Source organism: Lingula anatina, chromosome 1 (assembly GCF_051362555.1).
Source record: "Lingula anatina isolate TDL-2025a chromosome 1, LinAna3.0, whole genome shotgun sequence".
NCBI classification, from domain to species: Eukaryota; Metazoa; Brachiopoda; class Lingulata; order Lingulida; family Lingulidae; genus Lingula; species Lingula anatina.
In genome coordinates this window covers 43,335,226-43,353,678 of record NC_141767.1, presented here as the reverse complement: position 1 = coordinate 43,353,678, position 18,453 = coordinate 43,335,226, and the positions used below count along the sequence as shown (strand labels likewise).

At 33.4% G+C, this 18,453-nt stretch overlaps 3 protein-coding genes across 4 annotated transcripts; 1 reads left to right on the top strand and 2 right to left on the bottom strand.

The window, feature by feature from the left end:
- Nucleotides 1-239: 239 nt before the first annotated feature.
- LOC106151560 (uncharacterized) lies at nt 240-12,007 on the bottom strand. 2 transcript variants are annotated; one of them, XM_013524892.3, is made up of 5 exons: nt 11,921-12,007; nt 6,535-7,311; nt 5,198-5,359; nt 1,601-1,668; nt 240-1,348 (listed from the first exon to the last, which is right to left on the bottom strand). In XM_013524892.3, exons 1-5 carry the CDS (start codon nt 11,973-11,975, stop codon nt 1,244-1,246), a joined length of 1,167 nt encoding a protein of 388 aa, XP_013380346.2. In that variant the 5' UTR covers nt 11,976-12,007; the 3' UTR covers nt 240-1,243. The 2 variants fall into 2 exon arrangements, with proteins under 2 accessions (XP_013380346.2, XP_013380345.2); XM_013524891.3 differs by lacking the exon at nt 11,921-12,007 and adding an exon at nt 7,767-8,056.
- Nucleotides 12,008-12,251: 244 nt separating this feature from the next.
- Nucleotides 12,252-16,376, top strand: LOC106151548 (calumenin-B-like). Its single transcript, XM_024074462.2, has 6 exons — nt 12,252-12,407; nt 13,114-13,296; nt 13,523-13,670; nt 13,995-14,160; nt 14,412-14,607; nt 14,938-16,376. The coding sequence occupies exons 2-6, from the start codon at nt 13,122-13,124 to the stop codon at nt 15,207-15,209; spliced, it is 957 nt and encodes a 318-aa protein (XP_023930230.2). The 5' UTR covers nt 12,252-12,407; nt 13,114-13,121; the 3' UTR covers nt 15,210-16,376.
- A 281-nt stretch (nt 16,377-16,657) lies between these two features.
- LOC147764376 (centromere protein W-like) lies at nt 16,658-18,446 on the bottom strand. The gene is made up of 3 exons (XM_087001925.1): nt 18,255-18,446; nt 17,585-17,698; nt 16,658-17,028 (listed from the first exon to the last, which is right to left on the bottom strand). The coding sequence occupies exons 1-3, from the start codon at nt 18,345-18,347 to the stop codon at nt 17,002-17,004; spliced, it is 234 nt and encodes a 77-aa protein (XP_086858051.1). The 5' UTR covers nt 18,348-18,446; the 3' UTR covers nt 16,658-17,001.
- Nucleotides 18,447-18,453: the final 7 nt, after the last annotated feature.

The window sequence follows — 18,453 nt, the reverse complement described above, 5'->3', positions numbered from 1 at the left end:
TGAAGACATAGAAAATGACTTTGGGACGTTTTCAACTGCAGATAATAGGCCTTTAAGATACACCCTGAACTTCTCTGAATATTAAAGGGGGCGGGAGGGGTGGAGGAAGCAGGTTCCCATCAACAACATACATTAAAATTGTACACTCTAAGGACGTATACTGATATTCAATTATTTTAGTTGTGAACACAATGTATGTAGATTAAAAATTTCATAGATATCTAAAACCATGCAGTAAGTAAAGTCAAACATTTTTTTAAACCTTTAATGTTCAGCTGTTTTAAGTTGACAGGTTAACAAATTATATCATACTGAAATAGCACTGACCCAAGACTGCTTTTGTTGCATAGTCATTGAATGGAGTTGCATGTAGTTACATTTTGACAAATGAAAAAAAAAATGTGATTTTGGTTCTTTCACGTTCAAATTATTCAATTGCCTTGATGATGTTAGGCTAACAATCATAAATGATATCATCTCTTTTCTTGTTATCTAAATGACATCACATACTTTGAGGTACACATTCTACAGTCCACACTGTAAGCAACATCCATCTCTACCTATTATGTCACCACAAACCTGGCCTTTTAAGCTATATATAAAAGAAGAGTATTGCCTTTCCATTACAGATTCATTTTAGTCACACACTTTCTAACAAATGTCTTTTCTTATCTTGTATGCAGTCACTAAATATGTTATGAAGCTGCAACATTTTTAAACAACAAGGACATAAATATTAAAGTTAACATCTATGAATCTCTTTCCTGTTAAATTTCATATTTACAATCCAACAATTCCACCACCTGTAAGGTAGTTCAGAAGACGATGTGATAATGTAAACAAAATAGCTAACAACTGAAGCCAATTTGAATACACCAACACGTGATGCTAAATCTTCAAAAAATTAAGAGGAAAAAAACAGATTTCTACATTCAGTAATAAACTCTAAGTATCGAAGTGGAAATGATAAGTTGTTCAAAGTTTCAAGCTGATAAATTTACAAAGTTAAAACCCACTTTACTAGTTTAAATTTAGTTATACTATATCATAATAATGGAAGTCTTCTACAAATCACCATGAGGATAATATACACCACTTGGGCAAGCTAACATATTGGCAACTCATAAATGGTTTCATTGACAGCATAGCAATCATACTTCAGCCAATGTAGCCATTATATGTATTTATAAGTATGGCAATATTTCTCAGCTAGAAAAATAGTAAAAGTCTATTTGCATGTGGTCTACTGGTCATCTTCATCCTTCTTGCCATGCTTGAGGATTTTTGTGAAATCTATGTAATAGAAGTTACCATTCTTGATAGGAGCTTCTCTGAACATCTCATCAACCTAAAAAATATTAATGAATCTTCTTCATGACATCAATCAATTTATCTAAAACAAGTCATAATGAGAAAAAAAGCTTATCGGCTCAATGCCCCACACAAGCACACTGGCCTTTACCACTACTACCAGACATGAATATTGTAACAGAGCAAGAGTTTCATCTGCTACAACAGCATTTGCACATACATACGCAAATCCAACACTATCACTGTCAGTGACATACATAAAGCTATCTTTTTTTTTCTCACGACTTACATCATCCTCAGAAAATCTGTCCCCCATAGTTGTCAATAGTTCTCTCAGTCTCTCCTCTGGAATGTAACCTGGAGCACAATCAAAAAGATGTAAGATCACTTTTAGACTAGATTTCAACATCACTGGACCTTAATTAAACAAAGCAAATTTCTTTTTAATTTAGCAATCTTCCCTTTATCACTAAAGTATATACCCAGTACCATCAAAAACTGCCAAGAAAATCCATTCTATAAACCCGTTTTTGAACTCTTAATATCTAATTTTTGCTCTTGTGGAACCAGTCCAGCAATCCACTATGAAGTTGCTAAATAAATCAGAAACAAAGCAAAAACTGATGTACAGATTGTAATTTTGTCAATGGTTTTGAGTATGACAACTGTGTTGAAACTTTTCAGAAAATTAATTATTTGTTTGATTCAGGCATTGCAGTCATTGTGTGAGTATCCTATAAATCAAGGAGCAAGGAGCCAATATGTAATATGAGCTTTTTATATTTTATGTAAGCTGTGAACCAAAACACATGCATGCAAGTTGTTTAAACACTGGGGTTAATTCACAAAACTGACAAATTCTAAATATATTGCCTTTCATAGCAAAGCTTTTTGAACATAATACATTAGCACAAAATATTTGTTAAAAGTAATAAAACTAAAGCTTTGGGAAACACTTGCCAATTTCATGATGATGAACCACTATTGTTTTGATCAGTCTAGCAGTTTTGAGCATTCCCTTGTGATTTTAGCATAGACTGATCAATAAAAACTCCAGGCAGTCCTTTTTTTCTGAACAGTAGTCTTTTGGCATACAAAATCAAATATCATTAATTTAATGGTGGAGGTCATAGGGTACCATTTTTATTCCCAAATGAATGCAATTTGCGCAATGTTCAAAAACTGGTCAATATTTGACCTGAAGACAATAGAAGCTTATAAAAAGCATCTCTCCCATCCACATCAAATATTATTTAGCTTCAAATTACTGACCATGATATCTGAGAGAAATATAAATGTTTCAAGGTCCATATGTTGAACAAGGCAGCAAAGCTGTCAAATGTACAGACAAAAAGCAGGAAATAACTATGCACAAAATAGGCTACTGTCAATTCTGATGCAAAAGTACATTATGTTAAACTGCAAATTCAACATCAAATTTTAATTATGCTCAACAGGTAATACCAATGTAAGTAAAATGTGTAACAAGCATAAGGCTTCAGGCCCATGGCAGTTCAAGTTCACACTTTGAAAATGTATAACTTCCAGAAAAAGAAGCCAATTAGACTGCTTTTCCAACTCAGGCTGCATTTTAGTCCTGTATTTCTTTTCTGAACGTTTGGCAATCATCAGTTACATGGTTTTCCCATAATGGTCATCATGGCAGCAGCACCCAAAATTGTGTTTTCTTCTATTCTGATGCAATATTACATAGTGGTTAACAGCATAATGACCGTCAATTTTTAATAATAAAATATGCGTATCATGGATTTTCAGAAAATGTGACCAGCATGTGTCTTCAAGCCCATGGAACTTCAAAGTCACACCTTGAAAATGCCAATATGTGAAAAATTAAATTTTCACAAAAAAAAAACTGTTTAACTAGCAGAAAGCATTACCAAACAGACTGCATTGCCTACTGAAGCTGTATTTTAGTCCCATGTTTCTTTCCTGTAAGTTTGAGAACAGTAAGTGACATGATTTTTCTTAAATGGTCATCATGGGAGCAGTGCCCAAAATATTTTTTTCCAAATTTTGATGCAATATTACATAACGTTTAACAGCATAATGACCATCAATTTTTAATAATAAAATATTAGTATTATGGATATTCAGAAAATGTGACTAGCAAAGGTCTTCAGGCCCATGGAACTTCAAAGTCACAACTTGAAAATGCCAAAATGTAAACAAGACAGCACTGTTCTGAAATGTTTTTTTTTTTCCATTTTTAACACTTTTTTAACATAAAACAAAATTAGCAGTTTACTGCCATTTTTATATGATCAACTAAGAAAATTGATGAGATGTGAAAAATATCAATAAAACGGTGTCAAATGTCCAATTTCCTCCATTCTGAGTTTATGAACATAGTGAATGATTGAATCTTACAAACTGCAGTGATATGAGTTTATTTCCATTTTTGAAACTTTATTACACAATACACGATAACAAGTTTACCATCATTTTTACAAAATCAACTAACAATGTTGTAAAGATGCAGGAAATGTCAAACAAACACTTTTACTTATCTTATTAATTAAATAATGAAACTGTTAACATGCCTAAAAATTGAATCTGAGGAAATGTGAAACAAGACAGCACTATTCTGAAATGGGTTTATTTCCATTTTTAACACTTTTTTAACATAAAACAAAATTAACAGTTTACTGCCATTTTTATATGATCAACTAAGAAAATTGATGAGATGTGAAAAATATCAATAGAACAGTGTCAAATGTCCAATTTCCTCCATTCTGAGTTTCTGAACATAGTGAATGATTGAATCTTACAAACTGCAATGATATGAGTTTATTTCCATTTTTGACACCTTATTACACAATACACGATTACAAGTTTACCATCATTTTTACAAAATCAACTAACAATGTTGTAAAGATGCAGGAAATGTCAAACAAACACTTTTACGTATCTTATTAATTAAATAATGAGACTGTTAACATGCCTAAGAATTGAATCTGAGGAAATGTGAAAAAACAGCATAACTTATAAAATAATGGTCCGATTATGCTGATTTTCGAACTTGACCTGCGTTTTAGTAAGATTGATTACTCCTGTGAGTTTCATGACAACAGGCCTATGGGTTTTCCTTGAAATGTGTTAACAGTGTTGCATATATGCTGAAAAGTGAAAAAACAGCATAACTACTAAAATAGTGGCCCGATCATGCCGATTTTCGAACTTGATCTGCGTTTTAGTAAGATTGATTACTCCTGTGAGTTTCATGACAACAGGCCTATCAGTTTTCCTTGAAATGTGTTAACAGTGTTGCATATATGCTGAAAAGTGAAAAAAACAGCATAAATTCTACAATAATGGCCCGATCATGCTGATTTTCGAACTTGACCTGTGTTTTATGAATATTCATTAGCTCTGTAAATATAAAGCCAAAAAGTAAAACTGTCTTCCACTTATGGTGTTAACGCTGAAAGTGCACGGCGACGGCGACGGCGACATGATCGGCGACGGCGACGACAGACGCAGGTGATGGCAATATGTACAGACACATCTGTGTCTGTACATAAAAATCTCAATTAAGTTTTGAAATATTTTGGTTAAAAATCATGATATGTAAAGACAGACACTCGCATTGAAATGTACCTCCAAATCAGGTTGGAATGCAAAGCACAAGCTGATATGAAATGTAATTTTCAAACTGCAGAACAAATTTTGAGTGGAGTCTACACAACAATGACTTTTTTTATACCCAAGGTTTAAAAAAAAAATGAATCCATATCCCATTCAGGACTTGATGGTACAGTACAGCACGATATCAAGGCATTCAGAAAAGAGATCTTAGATATCATTTGCTGAAGTTAAACTTTTCATCTACATCATTACCAAACAATTTCACTATTTTATTTCTTACCAGTCCCTTCTTCATCAAAACAACCAAATGCATTTTTGATGACATCTTCTGGGTCTGTGCCATTCAGTTTCTCCCCAAACATGGTGAGAAACATAGTGAAATTAATTGGCCCTGGTGCTTCATTCATCATCGCTTCAAGGTAATCATCAGTGGGGTTCTTACCTAGTAAAGGTGCAAAAAGAAAAAAAATCAATGTAAATACATAGTATGTATCAGTATGTCTATATCACCTTCCAAATTCAATACAACAGGTTCCATATATGCATTTCATTATTTACTGATAGTCCTTAAAACTAATTATGTAGGTTCTAAAGGAAGGAACCAGTAAACATACATAATCTAAATAAAGCATTAAGGTAGACTTTCCCCCCAAGTTATCCTCAGGGCAAGAAATGCTTTGAACCAGTCTCTGCTAATGCAAGAATCATTGACTCAAATCAAATGGTTCCAGAAAGTATGGATGCTATCCATAGTTTAAGAGCAACGTTGTTTAGAAATAAAAAAGATGATGCTCCACAATAAGCACTGACATTAGTTAATTTATTCAGGGCAAAAAAATCCCTGACAAGTCCAGTATTACTTAGTTGTAATTTGGTTTAAGCATTGTGTAGACAGCCTGAACCTGGTGGTCAATGTTCTAGCCAGACCAGTGGTCAAGACCAATAAAAAGGTGCCTTTTCATATAAATCTCTACTGCCAATACTGTTATCACAATGCAATACCTATGAAGTGCCATTAATTTTGCTATCCAATATTAAGAAAATATGGTCAAAGGCTGCCGTTTATTTACACAGCCCCAGTGCAAATTTTGCAAGATGTAGTGTGCCCTCTCCTGTTATCAGCAAAACAAAACCTAGATTTGCATAATAATTGTTATCTTTTATAACAACATATTTCTACAAGTAAGTCTTGTTTATCAGTCTCCTATGTTAAATAATACAATTAGGTCATGTCGTCTTTGTGGAGGTACATACCTCCATATATGACTCATATGCTAACCGCATTACTCATTCCCTAATGTGTGCTAATGTTACCAGTAGTCTTACAATGCATGATTTATTCTACTAGCTACTTGTATTTCTTCTCAAACAAAGGAAATTTCAAAGTAATAAAGAACATTTCAAGGAGTAATTCATTAACTGAATTACATAAACAGACCAACATACGGGGCTGGTTCTGAGATTGTTTCATTTGAGCAAATTAATCAAGATTTTCAAACAAACTTTAATTGCTTTAAGAAAACAACAACAAAAAAGAAATTATTTTTTATATCTTTCCTATTGTAAACTTATGAATAGTCATGTTATTATGCACTAATTATGAAGAATGCACCATACCTAATGAAGCCAGCATATCACCCAAATCCTCCTTGTCAATGAAACCATCTCTGTTCTGATCGATCATATTGAAGGCCTCCTTAAATTCTTGAATCTGGGCCTGATCAAACATAGCAAAGACATTGGAAGTGGCACGCTGGGCCCTCTTCTTGGTGGTCTTTCCTTTTGTCTTACGGGATGACATCTTGCCTAGGTCTCGGGTATCTTTTTTATCTTCTTTGGGTTTTATGGGTTTTAAAGGTCTCCTTTTTTCTGAAGGCGTAGAATCTACTGGCGTAGGTCCTTCTTTCTTTTCAACAATTGGTTCTTCCTTTACAACTGTAGGCTCTTTCTTTTCAACAACAGTCTCTTTTTTCTCCACAGGAGGCTCTTGTTTTTCAGCAACAATCTCTTTTTTCTCAACTGTTGGTTCTTCTTTTTCAACAACAGTCTCTTTTTTCCCAACCTTCGGTTCTTTCTTTACAGCTGAAGGTTCCCTCTTTGCAACAGTAGGTTCCTTTTTTATAGGAGCAGGTTCTTTCTTTTCAACCTTCGATTCTTTCTTTAAGATTGAAGGTTCTTTCTTTATGACGGCAGCGTCCTTCTTTTCAACCAAAGGTTCCTTCTTCACAACAGCTTCTGCAGTTTTGGCCTTCTGCTCTACAGGCTTTGGCTGCTTCAATGCAGATACTAGTTTAGTCTCTTTCTTTGCCTCAACACTGGGCTTAGCTGGGGTACTATTTGTCTCTTCCTTTGCTGGGGCAGATGGAGATTGTGGTTTAACTTCTTTTCTTTTAACTGAAAAAGAAAAGTTCTTTATATATATATAAATATAAAAGATTATTAAATACGAATTCTTAATATGAAAAAAAAAATAATAATTGAAATTACACCTTGTTACCTCATATGAGAGCTATCCCAAATTCCAAATTCTTTTGAAGTGAAACACAACCTATATAGACAAAGAGGAAAACTGCACTTCCTGATTGTATCTCATTAACATACTAATCCTCTCACCATGACCTTACTGCAAATATCTATGACAGAACCACTCCCACTGATAACCTAATGGTATTCATGAGACTACCTGAGCTATTATATCTTCATTTTTTCTAATATGACACATACATGCAGGCACATGTCAAATAATCCTGAACAGACAAAGCTATTCAAAGTAAATAACATCACCCGTGCTGCCTTGATCACAAAATGATGTGCATAAAACAATTTCATCCGAGCAGTGTCTCAAGTACCTGGTATGGGCGGTTTCAATTTCTCCTGCTTCTCCTGTAAACTCTGCAGTTTTCCAGGAATTTTGAGCTTCCCTGGAGTAGGTATTGGTTTTTTCCAAGGTGTATCATTTGACATACTGATGAACTCTTCCTCCCAACCTTCTCGAAACAATCACTAGGCCTATTTTTTCTATGAACAATACTAGTTGTACAGCATATGCCACTAACGCTGCCGTCTGACTGAAGAACCAGGGCCAATAATATTAGTATTCACCACTCAGTCACTCTTCTCACTGACATAGATCCAATCATATGGATAACATTGGCCAACTACCTACTCTAAAAATGTACATTCACAGGTGAATCTGATCCACCCTGCTATTTACACGACAAAAAATGCCCAGTTTCCTGTACGCAGTCAAAAGATTTATATGCAGAAACTCTGAGGCCTATATATCTAACATGCTTCAAATAACTAAGCAAATCAGCCTCGGTTTGTATCTCATTTATTGAACATCTGGGATTAGCTGCATGAATCAGACTGACTTGGGTTGGTAAAAAGAAAGTCCGGAAACCATATGATGAAACATGTGCTAACTCAAAAATACCATCAAGGAAATCTAAAGCAAACCCCACTGTTAATAAATTCAAACTGTACTAGTACATGATTTGTGCAAACTAACTGTTAACAATATCCTCAAAAACTAACATATTCAGCTTCTTAACATATATTTCATATTATAATATCACAACTTATTCTCTATAAAGCTGAAATATAAGGCAAATATGCTTGCTCAGACAGAATTGGAACAGAAGTGGGAATGCCAAATGGATGATTTATTACTGTATGACTACTGCACTAGTACAGGTATTTCCCTCATCATTAAAAGAAATATGCCTGAGCAATATGTATTATAAAGGTTGTAAGTGCCTTTGGGTTAGTAAACAGTGGCAGAAATATTTTGATATAGTACAGAATTATGCAAACAGACAAGAGGTAAGTACTATGACCACTGTATATAATTGACGTATTTGACCAGCATGACCAATTCAAATCTTCTAAACAGGGAATATCCACATGGATCACTTTTACAATCACTGAATCTGAAAAGTGGCTTTCCTACTTCATTTGAAAGAAAAAAGATTCTATAAATTGTTTCCTTAAAAAGCTTTTCATGGGCAGTTATGTCCATACAAAATAAACATAACCTTTAGGTAAATTTCCTGTTGACTGCACCCTGAAAATTAGTAAGTATGTTTATAAGCATGCAATCATTCAAAACTTTGGCATTTCTCTCAGAGTTCATGCAGCACCTACCTATTCATTAGCTAAATAACATCTCAACTCCATGCCATGCTGACTTCTAATAACAGACTTACTCCCAGTCAGCAAATATGAACTTCATTCCAAACTGAACAGCCAAGGTGGTCTTAAGTTGTTTGTGAAAACAGGTAAATTTGGTCAAGAATGTGTTATGAATACAGTCAACAGCTTCTACCTGTATGGTTCTAAATGGGATCTGGGTTCATAACCCCTTGGTTAACATTCATGACAGTATGAATAAGTAAATCCAGACACTTATCAAAATTCATTGAATTGTCCAACGTTATGCACCCTGAGCTTCAGAGCTAACTTGACACTAACCTTTTCACTGTAGCCTATCTCCATCGTGTCAAGTAACCTCTGACGAAAATAGTTTGACCTATTTTATATAAGCCAATCGAATCCATGTTTCAAAATTTTTCACCAAAGTTTGGTGAAAACGCTGATTGGTTGATCGTCAATCGGCAATCCTCGGCTGATTCCGCAAGCTCCATACTAACAACATAGTTATTGTCGAGTGCGGAGACATCCGAGTAGTTCCGAGTGGTTCCGAGTGCATAACCGTACACAAAGAAAGCATGGAGTATATCGGAATTGAAACCAGAGCAGTATGATGCCCTGCATCATTATCTACTGAGAGACGATGTTATTTGCGTGCTGCCCACAGGTTACGGCAAGACCCTGATATTCAGCCTTATCTTTGATTGGTCCGGATTTGAACAAAGCGCGCTTTGACTCGTTCGCGTTCATTGGCTAGATCGTTTAATGAGTCATTGAGTGCGGGCTTTTAAATTTGATTGGCGGGCGGCGGAGGCAATCGAATCTGGTCAGAGGTTACTTGACACGATGGAGATAGGCTACAGTGAAAAGGTTAGTGTCAAGTTAGCTCTGAAGCTCAGGGTGACGTTATGTGACACCCAGTCAAAGAATACAACTACATATGGGCTATTCTGTCAAATGATTTTCAAATCATATTGCATGCATGTATAAATACAAGTAAATCCTGGAGGGCATGCATCACCAGCTGGCTGTAAAAAAACATGGCTAGGAGATGTTTGAAAACTAAGAATAATCCAAGTTGTCAGTGCCTGCAGATTTGTTTCTTCATATCTGTGGGAAGTATATATATATATATATATATATATATATATATATATATATATCCATTACCAGGTGTAATGTCTAAATCAAATAAACAGTAAGACTTACTTGATATTATATCTTTAAATAGAAATCTTTTCTTTGAAAAAAAATTCTGAAGCAAAGTAGAGACTGCTTCATCAAATGAAATTGAAATTGTCTCTTTATGCATCATTAAATTCAATAACTATAAATCTAAGACTGAGATTGCCCCAAACACAAAGACTACATTTAAAATCCTTGTGAGGTAAATTATTCTCTTCATAACATAAAGTGGTAATGGCAGCTAAAGTCAGAATATAATAATATAAATTGGCCAAAACAACTTAAACACTCACATTGCAGATGCCATTCAAACCAAATAGTGCAGAAACACATCTGTTGAAACTTTTACACAGAGGAATAGTATTTACTAATATTTGATTTTTTTAATGAAAATTTAACTATCACTCACAGCATCCCACTTCTCTGTATTTTGCTCAATTGAAGAAATGGAGAAAAGGGGATAAAATAAATTCCCCAAAGTGATCTCTTGATGCAAAGACAAAGATATGGCAAGTGGAAGCACGCATCAAGACAGGTTCCTGGCTAGGTTTTGACATAGATGAACTAAGACCTTTTCAATTTATTCCCTTGTTGTATTTTACATACCTAGGTATACTACAGCAAATCAAAGTCTAAAATACATGCAACTGATGCAAGGTTAGACTTTTAGACCTAGGTTTCTTTAAATTTTAAAAATTTGATAAGTGATGACCAGATATCCAAACAATGCTTTAGTACCAATTAATTTTTCTTAAGTTTGTTAATCTTCAGGTGTTCATTTGTGAAAATTAAAAACTATATTTACTAGTGAAAATGAACGAGGAAGAAAGCACATGCAGATGAACAGATAAATGGGAAAAATGGAATCTAGTATACCCCTTTTATCAAAATGTGTGTGTGTGTGTGTGTGTGTGATGAAATAAAAGGTCCAAATATATAACAGATCGACATAAAATTTTATGTTAAATGACAAATATGCTCAATGCAAAATAGGTATTTTGCTAAAATCATACGCCATTCCAACAAAAGACCATGTCTGATAAAATTCTGAATTTGGAGAATAGTTCTCAAATTAATATTGTGTATCAATTGTTTCATGCCAAACAAATTTTATCATCATATCATGAGCTGTAACCAACCCCGTTAAGCGAACAAAAATGTATTTTCTTTTAAAGTCTAATCTTGCATCAGTATATAATGACAATCACATTTCTGCAATTAAAACGATAAACCTGCCAAAATGCCTCTGGAGTAACCATGTGTGATTTTCTTCCATATAAGGAAAATGTTATTGCACATGACTCATTACAATGTCCAACAATACAGTGAAGGACCCATCATCTTAAAACATTTCTATATGTGGATATCAATCTTTAAGATGGTAATGAAATTTTTCACGCAATACTAATGAAAAAAAAATTAATGAAAGAAAAACTTTAAGGAAATTTTGAGGTTGTGTCAACAAGCATGTTCAATCGTCCAAATGCAAATCTCAAATCTGTACCACTGGCACTGGACTGCATTTCAGTTACTTTATTCAAACTTTTTGCAACGCTGTAAAACATCTCAACAAGATATTCAATGTTTAAAAACTTCTAACTGATTGTTATACAGACAACATTTCAAACAGAAACGTAAAATTAGGAAGGAGTGATGCTAAACTTACCGATATCAAACAGGTCGCATACCGGAAACGCAGCCCCTCCTTTCAAAATGAGCATGCGCAATTAACAGGTGTCCGCGCTCAGCAATTCTACATATTGCAAATAAGCATTTTATAACTTAAGTTAAATTAATGAAGTTTTGATTTGAAATTTCTGTTATAAAACTATTAAAACAACCCAACTAACATAATTAAACAAATTAGATCGCTTACCTGATAACGTCTAATGGCTGCTCCAAATAGGGGTAATAGCGCGCATAATATACATTATTAAAAAACATTTTTTTCACGTTTGTTAATATTAAAATCAAATAAAACTTAATTTATTGCAAATTTATAATAAAAAATACAACTGTATGTCAGCATTATCAATATTTATGGAAATCAAATAAAAAATAACCAGAACAATTCAAAATATCTATACGTACGTTTTAGTCTACTTTGCCTACTGCTAGTGTTGGCTGGGATTCTGTTGTTTGGGTTGAGCAAGGTAAATAAAATCCACATTTCATCACCTCTTAATTACATTTGACCTATCTCAGTTATCGGTACCATTTAAAGGATTTGTGTTGAGACGTGCGAAACGTTTGCTAAATGTCAGATTACGGAAAAAAGCAAACGTACAATGTACGTGTAGCAGGCAAAACCACACATTAGCACTTAATTTATACGTTTTAACTTTTATTTACATTTTTATATGTTCTGTAATTATGTGTTAACGGTTTTATTTATTTTCTAAATATGTACTCTCTTTTTTAACACATGAAAAAAGTGCTAATGCATGATTTTTCGCGTCACTTGGTGTGTGCAGTTGTGTATGTGTAGACTTACAGTAGTGTTTGCTTCAAATTTCCAAGTTCATAAATACTAGTATACAGGTGTAGATATGTCTATTTTATATGAGCCCCATGTTTTGGTAAATAAACAATTTGATGTTAGTAACTTATTAGTTTACAACTGATAATGGGGTTTAACATGAGACGAAGAATTTCAGATGGGAAGGGGGAGGGGCGACTTCGAATTCCCATTGTCATTGCTGCTGGATCAAAAAAGACAATTGGGAAGACTATCAGAAAATATCTCTGGATCTGCCCCTGATGCACCCTGACTCTGAACCTACATTGAATGCATCCCTACATCACTGATTCTTTTTCAATAAAGCATTTAAATTGACAAGGGGTATATATTTTTTCCAGAGTACAACATGGCAAAGTCAGATATCAGTCCAAGCATGTGTCTTAGTTTTCTGCTGCTTTTGATGTCTGACTGGGGTATTTGTAGAGAGCATACTGAGCATGGAGGGCATCTTCCTAGATCAAATGATGATCACTACACAGAAGGAATACACAATGCAGATTTTGACCATGAAGCAGTAATTGGTAAATTTAGCAGAATAATTAATAAGTACTGTAGTTTCCAGACTGCATGTTTATAGGGTAGCTTGAGCAGTGATGCTTACTAGTAATTTTACATATTAATAACTACAATAAATAGTATGAATTTGACGTAAAATATTTATTGCAGCCATTTTGGCATTCAAGAAACCATATATACTTAAGAAGTTATACATAAATATTGCTAATGTTGATAATAATCATATTTCAGGAAGGAAAAATTTAGAAGAAGAGTTTGACCAGCTTCCACCAGAAGAGGCCAAAGAACGCCTGGGCAAGCTGGTTGATAAGATGGACCAGGACAAAGATGGTTTTGTAACTAAGGAAGAACTTATACTTTGGATAGTAAATTCTTTTAGGTGAGATGAGCAACGGAAGAACAAAAAAAGTAACATTTAGAAAACCTTATTTTTCTCAGCTTGTAAGATCTTGATGAAAAAAAAAGACATTAGTTAAAATATCCACCAAATCCCATTTTTATGAGCCAAGTGTAGCAAATATGGATGATAGAAAAGCATTGCTTCTGGTATAATTGAAGAGAGATGATAAAACATTTCAAGCTGTGTACATTTACTTATTTATTATAAATTATTTACGGTCACTCAGAGGTGTGTAACTCATAATAAATGGAAGTTTCCTATGTAAATGATTGATCTGTGGATTTAACATGTTATTTATTCTAGAACTTTAGATGAAGAAGATGCAGAAAGCAAATTCTTAGAACATGACAGTAATGAGGATAAATATGTTAGCTGGGAGGAATACATAAGAGGGTCATACAATTATGCACCAAAAGAAATTGAAGATTTAAAGAAAGATCCAAATGAAGACAATGAACACATTTTAGAGGTATCATAAAAAAATTTGTATGATCTTTAAACTATACCTTTTAAGTCATTTCAAGTCATTATAAAGTAATTTTAGGGCATTCATATTTTATAATTAATGAGGAAATCCATATGTTATAAGGGTAAAAAGAATTGCTTTGAAAATATGTTTGCTCTTTTTCTTTGAATTATGAATTATTAATACATGTACCAATTTTTCCCAGTTTAAGCAAGAGAAAACAACCAAACTTTCATGTGGTTGTTTTTTTTCAGAGCTTACAGATTGATGAAATAAAATTCGCTGCTGCTGATCAAGACAAAAACAATTTATTGGATGAGAATGAGTATGCTGCATTTCTCCACCCTTATGACTATAAGCATATGACAGATGCTGAGGTTGCAGTCACTTTATTATCTTTGGATAAAGACAAAAATGGGGAACTGTCTTTCCAGGAGTTCTTAGGAGATGGTAAGTATGTATGTAGATTACCATGCAAGTTAGAGTATATGTTAAAACTCTGTTTAAAAGAAGTATTATAACTTAAATGAAATGTATTAGACAAAAACATCATATATGCTACAGAACACACCACACTGTACTATAATGGGAAGAGGTTATTATAATTGCCAGAAATTTCGCCCTTAAGTTTGATCTTTCAAGCATTTTATCAAGATCGGTATACTGAAGAAAAACTTTCCCAGCTTTCAGAGCATTTGTAGAACAATTAAATATTTATTCCTTGTACATATTACTTCTATTTATCTTTATTATTATTAACAATATTATTTTACTTTGCAGAGGAAATCAGCAAGGAATCAGAGATAGTAGAAAAAGACAACTTTGCTGAATTAGACAAAAACAAGGATGGAGTTTTAGATAATGAGGAATTAAAAGCTTGGGTATCCCCAGATAATGAAGAGGCTGCACAGAGAGAGGCTGAACACTTGATTTCAGAAAGTGATGTTGATAAGGATGGCAAAGTAACAAAAGATGAAATAGTTGCACAGCATGAATTGTGGGTTGGAAGTCAAGCTACAGATTATGGTGAACACTTACACGAAGAACTATAATATATATATATATATATATATATATATATATATATATATATATATATATATATAACCTTATTTATTTAGGGGGGCTAAGCAGCAAGAATTTTTTCAGGGTATGGGATTGTGCATTAAAATTAGGGTACTTGAGGATATATTTCACAGGACATAAGCATTCCCACCTGGCACAATTTTTTTGCATTTGGTTTACCTTTTTACTTTGACTTTCTGAAAACTTCCATTATAGTAAGCTTTAGTACTAGTCTTAAGTTAACAAACGTCAGCTGTTTGTGTAGAACATACCTTTATTTCATGTTAAAAAATAGGAACAAATGCATGCATTATAGTGTTTTTTGTGAAATTTTGATTTTTAAAAAAATGTTTATAAAATCCATATCTGTAAAGTAAAAGTTGTACAGGATTTTTGCCCCTAATCAGACTGTTTGACTTCAGTACTAGTATGTTTTCCAGTCTTTTTGCAATTTTTACCTTAATACCAAGTAAATGTAAAATCGGGGAATGCATAATTGTTAAACTTACAGAAACGATTTAAAGAACTTATGTACACCAGTTTGAAAATCAGCTAGATTGGATGTTTTAGAGCTAGCCTGCCCTCTCCCCCTTTTTTCCCACGTTTAGTCTATTTTGCATTTTTTTTTTTTTTTTTGTCTTGGATTCTCATGAAATATATATGTTGTCCATTTGACAGCATGTGTTGCTTCGTTTCCTTTTAGACAGCCATGGTGTTCTTGTATCCCAAAAGCATGGTAATTTAAGAGTGAAACTAAAACCTGTGCTCCAAAAATTATAACAAAATGCAAGGACTGCATATAACAGTTTCCTCAAGCTTAAGCCAGATGTTTAAAGTGGGATTTTGCATTTAAGTCTTGTCACTCTTGTGTATGGTTTTATCTGAAGGTTTTGATCAAGTAATTATGTCTGCATTTGGTATATTTTTATTGTAAAGAATTTTAGTTTAAATTGAAATATGGAGTTTTTTCATTCATACATTTAAACTGATGCATCAATGTTTTTAGTGAGTGAATTTTAGAGATCACTGACACATTTCTTATGGCGCTACATTGAGGGAGGGAAAATCACTTTTTCAAAGAAATGTATTTTGTTAAATTAGAGCCATAACATTGGTTTTTAATACTCAAAATAAACTTTATTGATCCTAAGTGACGATTGGTCTTCATCTTTAATGCTTAAGCCTTAGTAGCATTAAACTCGCAACTGCCCACCTTCAACTTTTTTTTTTTTTTTGGGGGGGGGGGGGGCAAAATTTGTTTCTCAAGCTTACAGCTTTATTAATAATTTATATAACATTTGCAAAAGAAATATTATGTATGACAAAATGCCAACTTTCTGAATACTAATTGTTTGCTTGATGGTAGTTAAAAGTTTTATCTTACATTCTCAATAACAACCTTTACTGTTTATAACCTCAAAACCCAACTATGGAACAGCTTTTCAATCAATTTATTAAAATATTAAATCAAATTATGTACAGTATCATATACACACACACATATATACTACTTTTATTAATATTACACCAAGCTCTGTTTAATAAAAAACTTTTTGTTTGCAAATGGCATTTCAGGTTGAGTTGACAGTATCTACAGAAATATTCGCTAAGAATATTTAATTCCATTATCTAATAATGTCTGGTATCCAATGAACTGCCACATAATATGAAAAAGTCATCCTAATCCAACGCTGATAGTTAATTTGAAGTCGATCTCTTCTGATCTAGACGAATCCAAGGCCAACATTTCTCAACCTGACATATGCTTGATGTATTCCTTCACCCTCTTGATGCAGTGAGAACTTGCTGTAAAAAAAGTAACTTAAAAATAAGCCATAATGCACCTCTTAATTAATTATGAAAAAAATTCATGATATGTTTGTACCCCAAAAATTAATAAGTGGAGTTTTATGTATCACAACATCTCCTCTGCAAATGACTTTAAAACAAGACTGAACAATTTAAACTGTACTTTCAGTAGTCAAGCCATCCAAGTCCCAAGAGTGAGATGAAATGCCATCAATTACATTTTGACTGGGGAATTCTTATCAAAGCAAGGCAAAACAGGAATGTGAGCCAGTTGTAATAAGTATTTTAAACAACGTATACACTGTAATTAATAATCTTAAACACTGTATTAGTATTAGTAGTAATCCATAGTGATGTATAACTATTTATTTATTTATATATTTGTAGTATAGAGGGCTAACAAATGTAACTGCCACATTTAATGCTCGAATAAATTATTATTATTATTATTATATAAACACAATTTTTACACTGAAGCAATGAATCATTGAAGGCAGCAAAACCCCATGATACTCCTGACCAAATAAACATAAAGAGTATGACACCTGCTTACAGATTTAACAGCTCTGATGTGTCCAGCATTAAGGATCCTCTGTTTTTCTTCCTGAGCCAATGCATCTGCCTTGTTGGCCAGCCTCTTCAAGAAAAGCATGTAGTCCAAGAAGAGCTATTGCAGTAAAGAAAACAAATTCCATTAATTTTTCCCTTCCAAGCTTTGATAACATGAGTCATTAAGTTATCTCAATAATGAGCACTCGTATTTTATTTTTTCACATATTAACTGTTGTGGTCGAGTTGCTAGCAGTTTTTTGGATCGCATTTTTTTGTGTTAACTTATGTAAGTATTTTAAATGGTTAAATTTATTTTGGTCAGAAAGCATGGAACTTCTACCAGAAAGAGTCATTAAAAGTCAAATTATACGGCCAAGTGAAGTGCTTGTTTCTATGTTTATGAAATAATATTTCTATCATAAAACAATGGAAAGCGGCTTCCAATCTTTGTTTTAAAACTTAGTCAAATTATTGCAGGCGATATCACACACCATTAGATTATTCTATAACTATCAGTGAACAGCTGCAAAGCTAGTGTTAAAATCCAATTGTAGCAGATTTGAAACTGAATTTATTGTATTCACTTTTGTGAATGATGACTGTTGATGTTATCCAGCTAGAAATGTAATGCCCAGTATTTTAAAAAACGAACAACTTATTCTGAACCTCACCAGTACGTCTACTTTCTTCCCTTTTAACCTTATTTTCTTATTTCCTCTCCTTGCTAAAGATTTGACTGTGGCTCTTGGGAATTTGCGTTTCATTATAAATTGTGCGGGAAATATGCATAACTTTCTTTCAAAACTCGTCGAATTCCCCGGTTCTGACGTCACACTGATTCCGCACCAAGAAATTTTAGCCAATGCAAAC

Bases quoted from the DNA above. Each gene is read 5' to 3' on its own strand.
- LOC106151560 (XM_013524891.3), bottom strand. From the start codon at position 7,881: ATGTCAAATGATACACCTTGGAAAAAACCAATACCTACTCCAGGGAAG. The intron at 1,669-5,197 runs GTAAGAAATAAA...ATTGTGCTCCAG, and splicing joins TTTTGATGAAGAAGGGACTG to GTTACATTCCAGAGGAGAGA. The intron at 1,349-1,600 runs GTAAGTCGTGAG...AATATTTTTTAG, and splicing joins ACAGATTTTCTGAGGATGAT to GTTGATGAGATGTTCAGAGA.
- LOC147764376 (XM_087001925.1), bottom strand. From the start codon at position 18,347: ATGAAACGCAAATTCCCAAGAGCCACAGTCAAATCTTTAGCAAGGAGA. The intron at 17,699-18,254 runs GTGAGGTTCAGA...TTACTGCAATAG, and splicing joins GGAAGAAAGTAGACGTACTG to CTCTTCTTGGACTACATGCT. The intron at 17,029-17,584 runs GTAAGCAGGTGT...CTTTTTTTACAG, and splicing joins ACATCAGAGCTGTTAAATCT to CAAGTTCTCACTGCATCAAG.
- LOC106151548 (XM_024074462.2), top strand. From the start codon at position 13,122: ATGGCAAAGTCAGATATCAGTCCAAGCATGTGTCTTAGTTTTCTGCTG. The intron at 13,297-13,522 runs GTAAATTTAGCA...ATCATATTTCAG, and splicing joins TGACCATGAAGCAGTAATTG to GAAGGAAAAATTTAGAAGAA. The intron at 13,671-13,994 runs GTGAGATGAGCA...TATTTATTCTAG, and splicing joins TGGATAGTAAATTCTTTTAG to AACTTTAGATGAAGAAGATG.